The 13,753-nt window shown below is 40.3% G+C and overlaps 1 protein-coding gene across 1 annotated transcript in view; it reads right to left on the reverse strand.

The window, feature by feature from the left end:
* The window catches only part of KIAA1549 (KIAA1549 ortholog), a 202,126-nt gene that overhangs the window by 19,617 nt on the left and 168,756 nt on the right, over window positions 1–13,753 (reverse strand). Inside the window, exons 12-15 of the mRNA XM_077807537.1 lie at window positions 6,649–6,773; window positions 4,743–4,757; window positions 1,884–2,089; window positions 634–857 (exon numbers count right to left, since the gene is read on the reverse strand). Of these exons, the coding sequence (XP_077663663.1) occupies window positions 634–857; window positions 1,884–2,089; window positions 4,743–4,757; window positions 6,649–6,773 (570 nt within the window). The remainder of the gene's footprint in view (window positions 1–633; window positions 858–1,883; window positions 2,090–4,742; window positions 4,758–6,648; window positions 6,774–13,753) is intronic.

Consider the following 13,753-nt stretch of genomic DNA (forward strand, 5'->3'; position numbering starts at 1 on the left):
CTGCATGTTTTTCTCTGTTTTGATACGAAAATAGTATTCTTTGCCATTTACTTTTTTTTTCTTATTCCTTAGTCTCTGTTAGTGCTCTTAAGTAAATTCAAACTTTGTTTCACCCTGGGTTTGTTACCTGTGATACTTAGTACGAATTGTGGTGATGGTGTGGGGATAGTGTGTGATTAAGTAGTTCTGCTTCAGCCTGCTCCCAAAATTACGTTGCATTTAACAATTACACTAGAGGAATTAGACAGTTTCCATGTGATCTTATGCCGCTACTAAATGAAAAAGAGTGTGCAAAAGTAGCGGCACAAATAATAAACATCTCCTTAAAAATGGCTTTGGTATGTTTGGTTCCGCTATTGAGAAATGTCCATGAGAACTTGTAAAAAAAAACGCATGGCCCTCTGAATGCTGTTAAAAAAACCCAACCACCACCCAAAAAACCTCTGGCATGTACTGACTAGACCAAAACACCCAGAATAACCCCAACCCTTTCATCTCTCCAACCCAAAAGTTCTTTAGGGAACAAAATGATTCTAAGCTCTCCAAGTGCAGAAATACAGGCCTGATGCAGTTTGCAAGTCTTGACACTGATTCTAAAGGAGACTGAATCTTCCCCTTGCTCTCAGTCTGTACCTCTTCCTGGGTTCTATAAAAACAGTAGGCACGTTGCCTCCAGGGTCCAAGATCTTGTCAATCTGCATCTGCGCTTTGCGGTATATTCTATGCTGCTCTTTGGCGTCAACAACAATCACATCATCCACAACTGGAAATTCATAGTGGCCTTTGCGCTTGGCTCGAAGACGGATCTTATTGCGGTGATGCTCGATCTCAGACTTATGCCTCAGAGCTGTTTGTATCTTAAAGGAAGAAAAAGAGAAAACCATGAGATACACTTTTGCAAATAGAGCCTATTACTGCTGTGCAATAAAAAGGAGAGCCAGAGCTAAAGCAAGCAATTTGAAATTGGCACACAGGTCCTCCCTCAGTTATCTCGTCCTTTTGCGGGTAATAGACCCATAATCTCCCCAAGTAGATGTGCTATCAGACATGGTATAATCACTAACACAGCAGGTGAAATTAAAGACAAGTGGCAGAGTGTTTATAAAAGGCGTGATGGATAACAAAAAGTCCTGCCAGTTGCCATGAGAAACATTGCTCCATTAAAATTAGATTGCAACCAAGGGTGTACGTGGCATATGTCTGCCTGCACCCATCATAGGAGAGATTTGATAATTATAGCCAAAGTCTGTCTCTGATTCCCTTTTAAAAAAAAACCTCATAATACAAGGGGCAAGAACTTAAGGAGCTGCTTGAGGAGCACAGTTGGAAGAGGGAAGGAGGAGTGGAATGGTCCAGGGCATGGCAATAGGTTCTTCAGGTCACTAGTTTAAACGTAGACCAGTGCTTTTAGAGCTGGTCCAACAGCTACTGAAGTCAATGGGACTCTTTCCATTGATTACAGTAGATATTGGATCAGGCACTTAATGGCCACTGTGCTTGTGTTGGAACTGTGTTGAGGTGCACAAAAAGCTCGAAAAATAAAACCCACTATAATCTTTTACAAAAGTATAAAAAAGCCATTAGACAAATGTACATAGCAGGATTTTTCCTAGTAGTTAAATTTACATTTCCTGGACTTCCTTCTCTACAGGTATTAGATGTATTAATTTACTTTCCAACATATTATGTAAGGTACTCAACACAAAGGACGAATTGAGCTTTTAACCTAGAAGCAAGGGGAGGAGACGATCTTCAACCAAGTACAAAATGAGTTACTGAGCAGCAGCTGGGAGAGGCATGCAGAACTAGACCCAGATAGCCGAGTCATCTAGGTGTCACACAAATGTACAGAGCCACCACGCACTACACTATCTTAAAAATACCTCTTTGTTAATTTTGTTGGACTCTGCTACTCGGTCAGACAGTGCTGGGTTCTGAGCGGGAGGGGCTGCGATTGGCTGCATGGCAATCAACTGAATCTTGCTGGGGACCCGTCTACTTGCGTCTGAGGAACGAGACATCCTGTCCACATGCTCAAAGATAGAGGCTGAGGAGTGCTGCTCGTTTCCACTACTGGTCTGCGGAGGTCCTGAATTACCAGAACAAATAAAATAAAAGACAGTGTCATAGCTAGGATCAACTCAGTGAAATGTCTGGCCATACAAGATAACATGAAATGGTGTGCTACAACATTATGCCTTCTTTGCAGCTGCATTTAATTTGCCCTGGAGGTCTTCCATCCGCTGCAGATTTATTGCAGGCAGTTTACTCAGTAGTCTGCAGATTACTAAACTTTTTCATTTTTTCTCCTGACAGTGAACAATCATTCTTTATTTTTTTAAATCAAGTATTTGATATTTTACAAAGATAAAAATCTCAAAGTAGTTTTATCCCACCAAAAGCTATTCAGAATGCTTTAGTACGTACTACAAATTGCTATTGATAACATTACTTAAGAAGGCTCAGATTCCACAAATGGAGTTTTACAAGCCAATAAAAGACTTCGAACTACGAAATGCCATACTTTAACAGATAAGTGATAGCGAGTGCAATTTTTCAACTAAACAAAGATTTAAAAATCTGTCCAAAATCTAGTTTTAGAGGTAATTTTTACAAATTTAAGTTTTTTAATAGTCTGTTTTTTCTTACCAACAGAAAGTAAACAGTCTAGCATTAGGTGTTTAGCTGTACAAACAATGCTTTGCTCTGATACGTTGGGAAAATTAATTTCTACAACTACAATCCAAATATACTTAAGAGAGTCATTCTAGGGAACCAATGGACATTTGCTTGATAACGAGCTCATCAAATATCTTGTTACATTTTTGTACTAATTGGTAACATATGCAACTATACCACTTAGTCAGAACCTTTATAATTTTATCCATAACTTTCTTCACGGTGCCTATTCTATAAATGAAAATTTCAGAGAAAATGTCAATCTGAAATATGGTCAATTTAACGAAATTAATTAAAAGTAGTTTCAAGTACTACACCTGCCCCTATGTCCTCCTGCCAGTTTTTGTGGTTCTACAATAACATTTTTCTTTTTGAAAAAAATATGTTCCTCTCCCCACTGCTGCTGCATGAAAGACTCACAAACAAAGGAAGAAACTCACTAAAACTCACTATTCCTACACCAAATTCCATATGAAGGCACTGCTGGTGCTTGTGGAAGCCCTAAGAAGTGAGTCAGGAGAACTCCGCATAGGTCCTGGGGGCTGCTCATGTGGAACAATTTGCAGGACTGAGGCCTAAATGACTGGTTGTACAAATGAACTAGAGAAATAGACTATACAAAAAAGTTCTGTCAAATGCATTAATGGAACACATGGAAAAAACAAGAGAATTTTATTTTGCCTAATTTTTTTCAGCACCAATAATCATAAGTATTATTTTTAATACAAATACAGAAAGTAGCATATTTTAAGACAATTGTGTCCTTTTAAGCAGAAAAATAAAAGACAAAAATTAATTCTTTCTGTAAATACTAAATGGGGAAAAAAGTCTCTGAAATGATTATATTATTTCAATTGATCCATCACATCTGTAATTTGCTAACCTACAATTAAGAGAGTTAAACATTTTATTTAAATAATATTAAATATTAAAATGAATAGCAAATCTCCAATGGATATCTCATTGAGTTTATCTATGCTATTGACAACAACTCAGATGATTAAAAATAAATAATTTTTATCACCTAATTTACTTTTTACTATCTACGGTGTTTGTTTTCTTTCCTCTTGAACAATTTAAACACACTAATCAGTTTTTCCTGTTCACTGTCCATTCTAGTTACTTTCACTTTCAGCTTCTCACGTATTAAAACAATGCAGTGGCTTGGGTTCCAAGTGCAGCTGAGGAATGCTACTTTGTTAAAACAATTATTTCCCCTAGAACGTAACAAAAGACATTGAGCATTTGTATTGGTTTTAAGAATTTTGCAAAAGCTTGTCTTTTCAAAACCTAAGTTTCTTGTACAAATGTGATCTAAGCTCTCTAATTTTGTCCCCCTAATTTAACACAAAGCAAGTCCAAGTGCAGCTATTTCCCTTCAGTGGGCATTGTCCAAAGCCCACTGTAGTCAATGGGCAGTAGTAGGTACAGTAATGAAGCCACCAACCTATTTTCACATATGACACTGAATAGCCAACTGATAATTTTTAGTCCCAACAGACCTGGGCTGAGTAATAACTGTGAACAAGTGAAGGCTCATTATTCAATTATCAACCCCTTGAGCCATCCAGTCCCATGGAAGTAAAGACTTAAATTTACGAGTCACAATGATATCACTTAGGGCTAGGAGCTATCTAAAAATATATACTACATTAAACTGAACAGCTGACAGAGTTCAAAGCAGCATAAATATTGGCCATTTAAAAGATATTAACTATTCACATTCTGTTCAGGGAAGGAAGCCAAAAGGCAAAGAATAACAGAGATCACTTTAGCATACAATACTTCAGTCAAAATATCACAAATCACATAATTAAACAAAAAGCCTCAATTAGAAAAAATGTACTTGCTACCGGATAAACAAATTATCCTTTAATATAATTTGTGTTGTTGAGAATTCTTTCTGACAGTAAATTGCTCAAAACCAATCTTGGTTTTTAGACTCTGAGGACAAATCGACTCAAACTTCAGATACAATTAGTTAAGCTTTCTAAGACCTTTCTTCGCATTTGTACCACAAAACTGCCAGTTAAACAAAGGCTGTCAAACACTAGGATACTTACCCACTCTGTTTGCTCCTGACAGCATAAAGGAGAAAGCACAAAAAAGATGACACCATAGTTACGAATAATTCAGCAGAAATGGCATTTAGAAAAACATATGATAAAAAGGCCGCTCTGGTGCTGAGTGAGATACATGATTGCCAAGCCTTAGCTGTAGGAAAAGGAGGCTCAGACTGGAGTTTAGCAGCAGTAGACTACACCATTACAAGTGGGGTCTGGTCTTGAACATTAAAAATAGTCCCCTTTATCCCTTGACCAGGAGGACCAATTACTGAGAAACGGCTTCTTCAGCCCCAGAATGGCAGAAAGGAAAAAGAGGACACATTTTGCACAGTTCTCCAGCAAATCCTTCCAGATAATTAAGATACAGTTAAAATTAGCTCTCGCTGTAACAACTTATAACACTCCCTAAAGCCTAACATGGAAACTCTGAGGAAGATGCGAAACAAGGTAACAAATAGGGAGTTTCCTAGCAGGAGGAAATGGGATAGTATTGAATGAGATGCAATAGGGCTGGATTCACATAGACTGGAACAAGTAGTAGTCCAACAGTCTTTCATAATATTAACTCCTCATAAAACACTAATATTATACTCATTTATTCAGGCATTAATTCTGGTCCTTACAGCAAACATAAGACATTACAACATACACCCTAGGCCACTAGGATGACATCTTACAAAATAAGAAGGGCACCTCGTGAAAGGTGTATGCAAGGGATCTGTATTGCATTCTAGTTTACTAGGAAGCACACTTTATTTTCTGGCAGCATTTGCCTACTTTGTGTTTTGTTTGCTTACATGTTACAACAGAATGTTCATCCAGGAGGTAAACCAGCCTCATTAAACCAGCCCTTTCAGAATCCTTCAGTGTGCTGAGCACTGCGTAGGTAGAAGCATACACTGGGGAAAAACAGGTGCTTTGGAAGGGAACTAGTGATTGATATTATCATAAAGACCTCTTGCATCTTACTCATTATCACCTCTTCTCTGACACAATGGTAAACTGGGAAATGTATGCTATTAGCTCAAGTATATTGGCATTGCATTCCTCAATAGCCACCTCATGGAAAACTCTGAACACCATTCAACTTTTAGAAAGATCTGCCTGTGGTACTTCCAGTATTCCCTTCTCTCTTGTTTTACTACTACTAAGGACATTTGTACAAAACAGGATTGTAATGTATCTGGACCTCCACACTGGAGCTACTCTGATTGATGAGCTGAGGATCTGGTCCTAAAATCTCCAGTGAGAAGTAAGCAATATGAATAGAAGTGTTAGCTCTTAATCAAAATCCTGTTTTCATGCAAACATTTTAAATACTTTAAAATGCGGGTAAAATGGAATAAAAATATGACAGGGGTGAGGTAAATAATGTGCAGTATTTTCCATGAGATGCCAACAAGTCTTTACCAAAACTCGTGCTAATAATAAGGCATCTTGACTTCCTAAATTATACCATGCACAAGCACCACACTGATTTTTAAACTCTTAACTTGCCACCCTATTTTTAAATCTCACTTTTTCAAAGTCACAGTTAAAGGCATATGCCCCCACGGTGTCAAGTCCTGTTGTGATCTCCTTACTCCTGTAATTTCCTGCAAGATTTCTACCAACAGAGTCATAATGACGTGATTAGAAACATATTTGCTGGATGAGAGAACAGAGGGTGATTGGTGTTATATCACTTGGATCAGATGCATGCCTGAATGAAAGAAACATGTAGATCTCCAACTGCAACATATAAAAAGAGAAAATAAAGAGAGGGAAAAAATGGAGGAGAACCAAAACAAGAAGATCCAATAGACAAAAATTACTTTTTAGAAAATAGCAGCACTGAAATGTATCTCAGTTGTGCCCTACCAAAACATTGCAGCAAGAGACTGAAGAAAAAAATGTAACAAACCACTCTTTGGAGCTCTGCGTGGTTTGCCCTCATTGGCAGTGGTTGATGGTCTTGCGGTTTCTTCCCCTGTCTCTCTCCCACTGGACTGCTCACTCGCTGTGGAGTCAGCATCTGAAGGGGAAACTCTGCAGCCATAAAAAAAGAAGATATAAAAAAAGATGAATGAAATGTTAGACGGGTTTATAAAGGGCTATAGCCAGCAGGTACAAGGAGATCCCATAAGAACATATGTTGGTAGGACTTTTAAAGTTCTTTTGAGAAAGAACTTTGTCTTATAATACATAACTGATTACCTTTGTCATGAATGTGGGAATTGCAAAATTATGGCAATGCTGTTCCCCGTGACTTCACTCATACACATGACAGGATTGTTAAGTAACCTGTTTTTACTTTTAAAAAGGTAATCTTAATTGTAACAGAAAGCCCTTCACATTAGCAACTAGCAGGATTACTTTTCAGGCAGAAAAGTCATCTGTTACTTCAAAAGTAATATGACTAAATGTGTAGTTAGTATCAGAGTATGAAGTTACCAAGTCCAGCTACTAAAGTAACTCTGAAAGTAAGTCCACACTGATAGTTTTGCTAACTATTTACGCCTACACTCAGCCAGGACTATTAATATTTTATTTACTCAATACAGTACAAAACAAAAGAAAGATACAATCCCTTGGTTTCTACACATCGTAGACATAGCTTGTCTATGCAGAAACACATTAGCATTATTGTTATCCCATCCTTCCTCCTCAGCACCTCTGTTTACTTGTTTGTCTTAGATTTAGATTGTAAACTAACTGGGGCAAAGATTGTGTCATCTACATGGCTGTTCAGTATCTAGTAAAATGGGGCCTCCATCTATTTGGGCATTCAGGAGCTGCAGGAATACGAATAACCTACAATTTCTTATATCACTCAATTTAATTAGCTCATGGTAGGTATATATAGAACAATTAAAGGCAATCTTGTGGTTTTCCCCACCAGCCTCTGAATTGCATGCGTATTTCAGCTGACAGCTATTCAAAAAACAGAATACAAAACAATAACGGGACAAAATACACTAGATGCAACTGATTCTAAATTCAGCACTTCAGCAGAGGATTAGCTGATGCGATAGTATGCATATTGGATATATAATCTTGTAAACATTCATAGTCTGTCTGTGCACTAATGCAATGGTTTCATGAAGCGGACTAGTTGGTCCACCAACCTTGCTAAGTGCCAGATTTGGCAGATATTTGATCCAGTTACTAAAGCCTTCAACTAAAGGTCAGCCTTCCCTAGAGAGTGCACACTAAGATAAGTGCTGCTCAGGCAGATGAGTTCATCAAAAGTTCAACCCACCACATGCACTTGTTAGCGTTCCTAACTCAACTTCCCTCACCCTATGCATACTGCCAGTCTATCTATAGAACTCTATACAAATTCTCTTCCTGCAAAAGTAGTATATTGGTTATTCAAATCCCAATACAAAATACTCCTGGAAAAAAGAGAATCACTATAGTATATACAAATCTTCCTCACTACATAATCTTTTTTATAGACAGAAGAGCCCCACAAACAGGAAAGTGAGAGCTGAGCTCTCTCTGTTTGAGCACCTCTTTGTCAGAACATAAGAATGCCCTTGCTAAGTCAATACCAATGGTCCATTTAGTCCAGCATCCTGTCTTCCGACAGTGGCTGGGGGCAGATGGTAGGGAGGGAATGAACAGAACAGGGTATTTATTGAGTGATCCATTCCCTGTTGTCCACTACTTCCAGCTTGGGGCAGGCAGAGGCTTAGGTAAGCCCAGATCATAGGGTTGCATCCCTGACCATCTTGGTTAAGAACTAATCTAATTCTTTTTTGAACCCAGTTATACTTTTGACCTTCACAACATCCCCTGGCAACAAATTCCACAGGTTGACCGTGTGTTGTGTGAAGAACTACTTCCTTATATTTGTTTTAAATCTGCTGCCTATTAATTTCATTGGGAGACCTCTGGTTCTTGTGTTATGTGAAAGGGTAAATGACACTTCCTTATTTACTTTCTCCACCACCATTTATGATTTTATAGACATCTATCATATCCCCCTTGTCTCTTTTCTAAGATGAACAGTCTCACACTTTAATCTCTCCTCTTATGGAAGCTGTTCCAGACCCTTAATCATTTTTGTTGACCTTCTCTGTAGTTTTTCCAATTCTAATAAATCTTTTTTGAGATGGGGTGACTAGAACTGCATGCAGTATTCAAAGATGGATTTATAGGGTGGCATTATGATATTTTTCTGTCTTATTATGTATCCCAGGGATCGGCAACCTTTGGCACGCGGCCCATCAGGGAAATCCACTGGCGGGCCGGGACGGTTTGTTTACCTGCAGTATCCGCAGGTTCGTCCGATCGCAGTTCCCACTGGCCGCAGTTCGCCGTTCCAGGCCAACGGGGGCTCTAGGAAGCAGCGTGGGCCGAGGGATATGCTGGCTGCTGCTTTCCGCAGCCCCTATTGGCCTGGAACGGTGAACTGTGGCCAGTGGGAGCTGTGATTGGCCGAACCTGCAGACGCTGCAGGTAAACAAACCGTCCCAGACCGCCAGCAGATTTCCCTGATAGGCCGCGTGCCAAAGGTTGCTGATCCCTGATCTCTCTCTTTCCTAATGGTTCCTTACATTCTGTTAGCTTTTTTGACTGTCTTTGCACCAGAGAACTATCGCTGGTGACTCCACGATCTCTTTCTTGAGTGGAAACAGCGAATTTAGACCCCATCACTTTGTCTGTATAGTTGGGATTGTGTTTTCCAATGTGTATTACTTTTCATTTATCAACACTGAATTTCATCAGCCATTTTGTTGCCCAGTCACCCAGTTTTGTGAGATCCCTTTGTAACTCTTTGCAGTCGCTTTGGACTTACCTGTCTTGAGTAATTTCATATTGTATGCAAACTTTGCCACCTCACTGTTTCCCCGTTTTTCCAAGATCATTTATGTATACGTTGAACAGAACTGGTCCCAGTAAAGATCCTTGGGGGACCCTGCTATTTGCTACTCGACACTACGAAAACTGACTATTTATTCCTACTCTTTGTTTCCCATCTTTTAACTAGTTACTGATTTATGAGAGGACCTTCCCTCTTATTCCATAACTACTTAGTTTCCTTAAGAGCTTTTGATAAGGGACTTTGTTAAATGCATTCTGAATGTCCAAGTACAACATACCCACTGGATCACCCTTGTCCACATTTGTTGATACTTTAAAATAATTCTAATAGATTGGTGAGGCATGATTTCCCTTTGCAAAAGCCATGTTGACTCTTCCTTCACATATTGTTTTCATCTATATAGCTAATAATTCTGTTCTTTGCTATAGTTTCAACCAATTTGTCTGATACTGAAATTAGGTTTACTGGTCTGTAATTGCCTTGATGGCTTCTGAAGCATTTTTAAAAAGTCAGCATTACATTAACTATCCTCCAAGCATCTGGCACAGAGGCTGATTTAAACCACCAGTTACACACCTCAGTTAGTAATTCTAAAATTTCATATTTGAGTTCCTTCAGAACTCTTGGGTGAATACCATCTAGTACAGGTGACTTACTACTATTTAATCTATCAATTTGTTCCAAAACCTCCTCTACTGACACTTCAATCTGGGACAGTTCCTTAGATCTGACACCTAAACAGAATGGCTCAGGTGTGGGAATCTCCCTCATATCTTCTGCAGTGAAGACTGATGAAAAGAATTCATTTAGCTTCCCCACAATGGCCCTTCCTTGAGTACTGCATTAGCACTTTGATGGTCGAGTAGCTCCACTGGATTTTTTGGCAGGCTTCCTGCTTCTGATGTACTTAAAAATGTTTTTTGCTGGTAGTTTTCATGTCATCTGTTAGCTGCTCTTCAAATTCTTTCTTGGCTCACCTATTTATACTTTTATACTAGACTTGCCAGAGTTTATGCTCCTTACTATTTTCCTCAGTAGGATTTGATTTCCAAATTTTGAAGGATGTCTTTTTGTCTCTAAGCACCTCTTCTATTCTGTTGTTTAGCCAGGGGGGCATTTTTTTGGTCCTCTTGCTGTATTTTTTATTTGGGGGGTTACGTTTAGTTTGAGCCTCTATCATGGTGTTTTTAAAAGTTTCCATGCAGCTTGCAGGCATTTCACTCTTATGACAGTTCCTTTTCTTTCCTGTTTAACTAATTTCCTCATTTTCCTCATTCTGTGTCTTTGTTCTACCTCCCACTCTTCGTCTTCTCTATTTAGATTTTTAGTAAATATGTATTTTATGGTAGCATACAAATGCCTTATTAGGGATTGGGGCTCCATTTTGCTGGGTGCTGTTGTAAGATGTTCAGGGCAGGGAATGTCCCTTATTATGCATTTGTACCTTGCATAGCACAAAAGGACCCTGATTTCAGTTGGGGCCTCTAGGTGCTACTTGAATAAATAAATAGTTTATATATCATAAGTCTCTTCCATTTGATCAGCCCATGATGTCAGCCTCCTCTGCCCACTAATTAAATTTTCAAACAAGCACCTTTGTGCTTTCTCCCATGTTGCCCCTCACACTTATAGTAGCTCCCCGTAAACATCAACAAAACTACTTTATTATTCTCCTTCAAAACCCTCCTCTGCCATGATGCCTACAAAAAAACCCTTGACAACAGTCAGGCTCGTGGCGTGCTGAGACCACAGGCCTATCATGTTGACCAACACTGGTTTATTGTTCTCTTCTAGCTTCCCACCTGTCTGTATCCATTTGCTATCTCTTTTTTTATGCATAGATTGTAAACTCTTTGGGGCCCAAACCATCTTTTTGTTGTGTCTGTACAGTACCTAGTACAATAGGGTCCTAGTCCATGACTCAGTATTTCAGTAAATACAAATAACAAATATGAATATTCACCATACTGTTTTGTACAGCATTATATTGAATCAGATTCTGTTTTATTCTGTACATACCCACAAAACCAAAGAACTGAAGGAATGATCCATAAAATATAAATCTGTAATGTGTCCGTCTTTCCCTCCCGCAGGGAGAAAATGTTTTAAACGTCTCACTGGCAGCTGCACATCAACATATTATGAAGTGACTCCACAGCTGAGCCTACATGAAGATTGCGCTTAAAGCAGGAGGGGAAATGCCCACATTTCAAATTTGGCATAATGATTTTTTAAGTAAAATATTTACTAATTTATCCAGAGGAAACATTTAAAAAAGCTTCTTTTTGAAAATTTACCATGTTTTCCTTTGAGTCCTGCTAAAACCTTCAGACACCACAGAGCTCTCAAACTCCAAACTACTCTCTCTCTTTTCACACACTTACACATTCTGATAATCTCTCTGACACAGGCCACTTTTGAAATTTTAAAATGAAACACATGAACTCATCTCTCTCATTTAGAATAATCTAATTGATCTGAGCCAATATTAGCTGACAGAAGTGACAAATTCCTTCAACTGCTTCTGTTTTCTGGGATGCTGCTAGCCTCGGTCCCTGACTCACTAGCTCTACTCCTTACAAAGCCCATGGGGAGGCAGGGAATATGGGGGATGGGCTCTGGAGAAGCCCATGTGTGGCAGCAAGGGTGTCAGGAGGCCAGAAGAGTGAATGAAGCTCTGAGGTGCATGAGGGATTGAGTGGAGAGGTGTGGCGATTTATAGGGGTGAGTTGGGGTGCAGCGATCTGACACTGAGCAGGGAGACTTAGGTGGGAAGGAAAAGGGGATGCCCATCCTCTGCTTTCTGGCACACCATGCTGCGGAGAACCAGAGGAGTCAAGTGCTTCTGTGCAGAGGCAATGATATACCAGGGGTTCCCCACAGTTCTGCCAGTGCAATGCACTAGGGAGTCCAGGCAGCAGCAGATGAAGAGCCCTTCAAGTGCTGACAAGTCAGTGCAGAGGCAGCGTGCTGCTTAGACCCCCAAAGCACCATCTGTATGCCCCTCATTCTTCCCAGCAAGCCTCTCCACCCAAAATATTCTCTCCACACGCACCCCACACTCCCTCTCCACATCCTCACCCACCATCTCTCTTGGTTTCCCCCTGTCATAATGCAGCAGCACTGTGGGCAGCCAAGGTGGGATCAGCAACCATGCTGGGGGACACAGCAAGGGACAAATGGCTGTGTGTGTTGGGGGGCATCGGGGTTGCAAACAGGGATGGTGAAGAAGGGGTGGGAGTGAGCAGAGATGTAAAGGGGAGAGGAGGAAGAACTGGTGGAAAGTGCAGCGGAGAGGAGCTCTGTTCTGCTGAGCCACTTGTGGTTCATCATACCATGGCTCCTCGTCTCTGCTTCATTTCTTCCCATCAGGCCCCACCCAGCTCTGGCCCATTTGTCCCACATTTCCCTCTCACAGTCCAAATTTCTGTATGCCCCCACAGCCCAATCAACTGTCATGTCCGGCTACACCCCTGCACACCACTCAGTACTCTCCCGGCAATGCCACACTCCTTTCCCTCACAGACTTCCTCAATGCCCCCCCCACCCCCTGCACTCTTCCTAGGCACCCACTTACAGTAATGATACAATCCTACGCCCCACGTCCTCACACAGCCCCGCTCCTCCATATGCACCTCCTACCCATCATCTTCATCCATCACACACCCTGCTAATTCTCAACCACATTCAGCTTTTAAATACTGATATGCATCAACACTGATAAATGTGGTAAGGGAGTAGGGTATCATCAGCCCAGGGACTTGGGTGTGGAAGCACGGTGAGGAGTGAGGCTGTAGAAGTTATGGGTGCCAAAATTGCAAACACTTGATATAGGTGGTTTCATAAAGCACCAGTGATTTTCATTCAATCAGCACATTTGTGAGCGAGGAAGCCACCCGTCTTCCACAAACTAATATCCAGTCTCTTCTGCAAAGCTGCAACATATCTCAGTGTCCTGCTTTGGTGAGAACGATTCCGACAGCAGCTCTAGTGAAGTTTAGTTATGTGACATACACATATTCAGGAGAATATCAGAGTACCGCATTCCTTCCTCAGTATGCTGCACAAGACAGAGAGAACTGGGCTGGTAGGAGACCTTCCTCATCACAATACTCAAGATAATTAATAGCTCTATGAGAGAGGAAGATGGATGGCTTCAGTCATCACAAATGCCGCAGCACTAATATCTCTAACT

Source organism: Eretmochelys imbricata, chromosome 1 (genome assembly GCF_965152235.1).
Source record: "Eretmochelys imbricata isolate rEreImb1 chromosome 1, rEreImb1.hap1, whole genome shotgun sequence".
In the NCBI taxonomy this organism is placed as follows: Eukaryota; Metazoa; Chordata; order Testudines; family Cheloniidae; genus Eretmochelys; species Eretmochelys imbricata.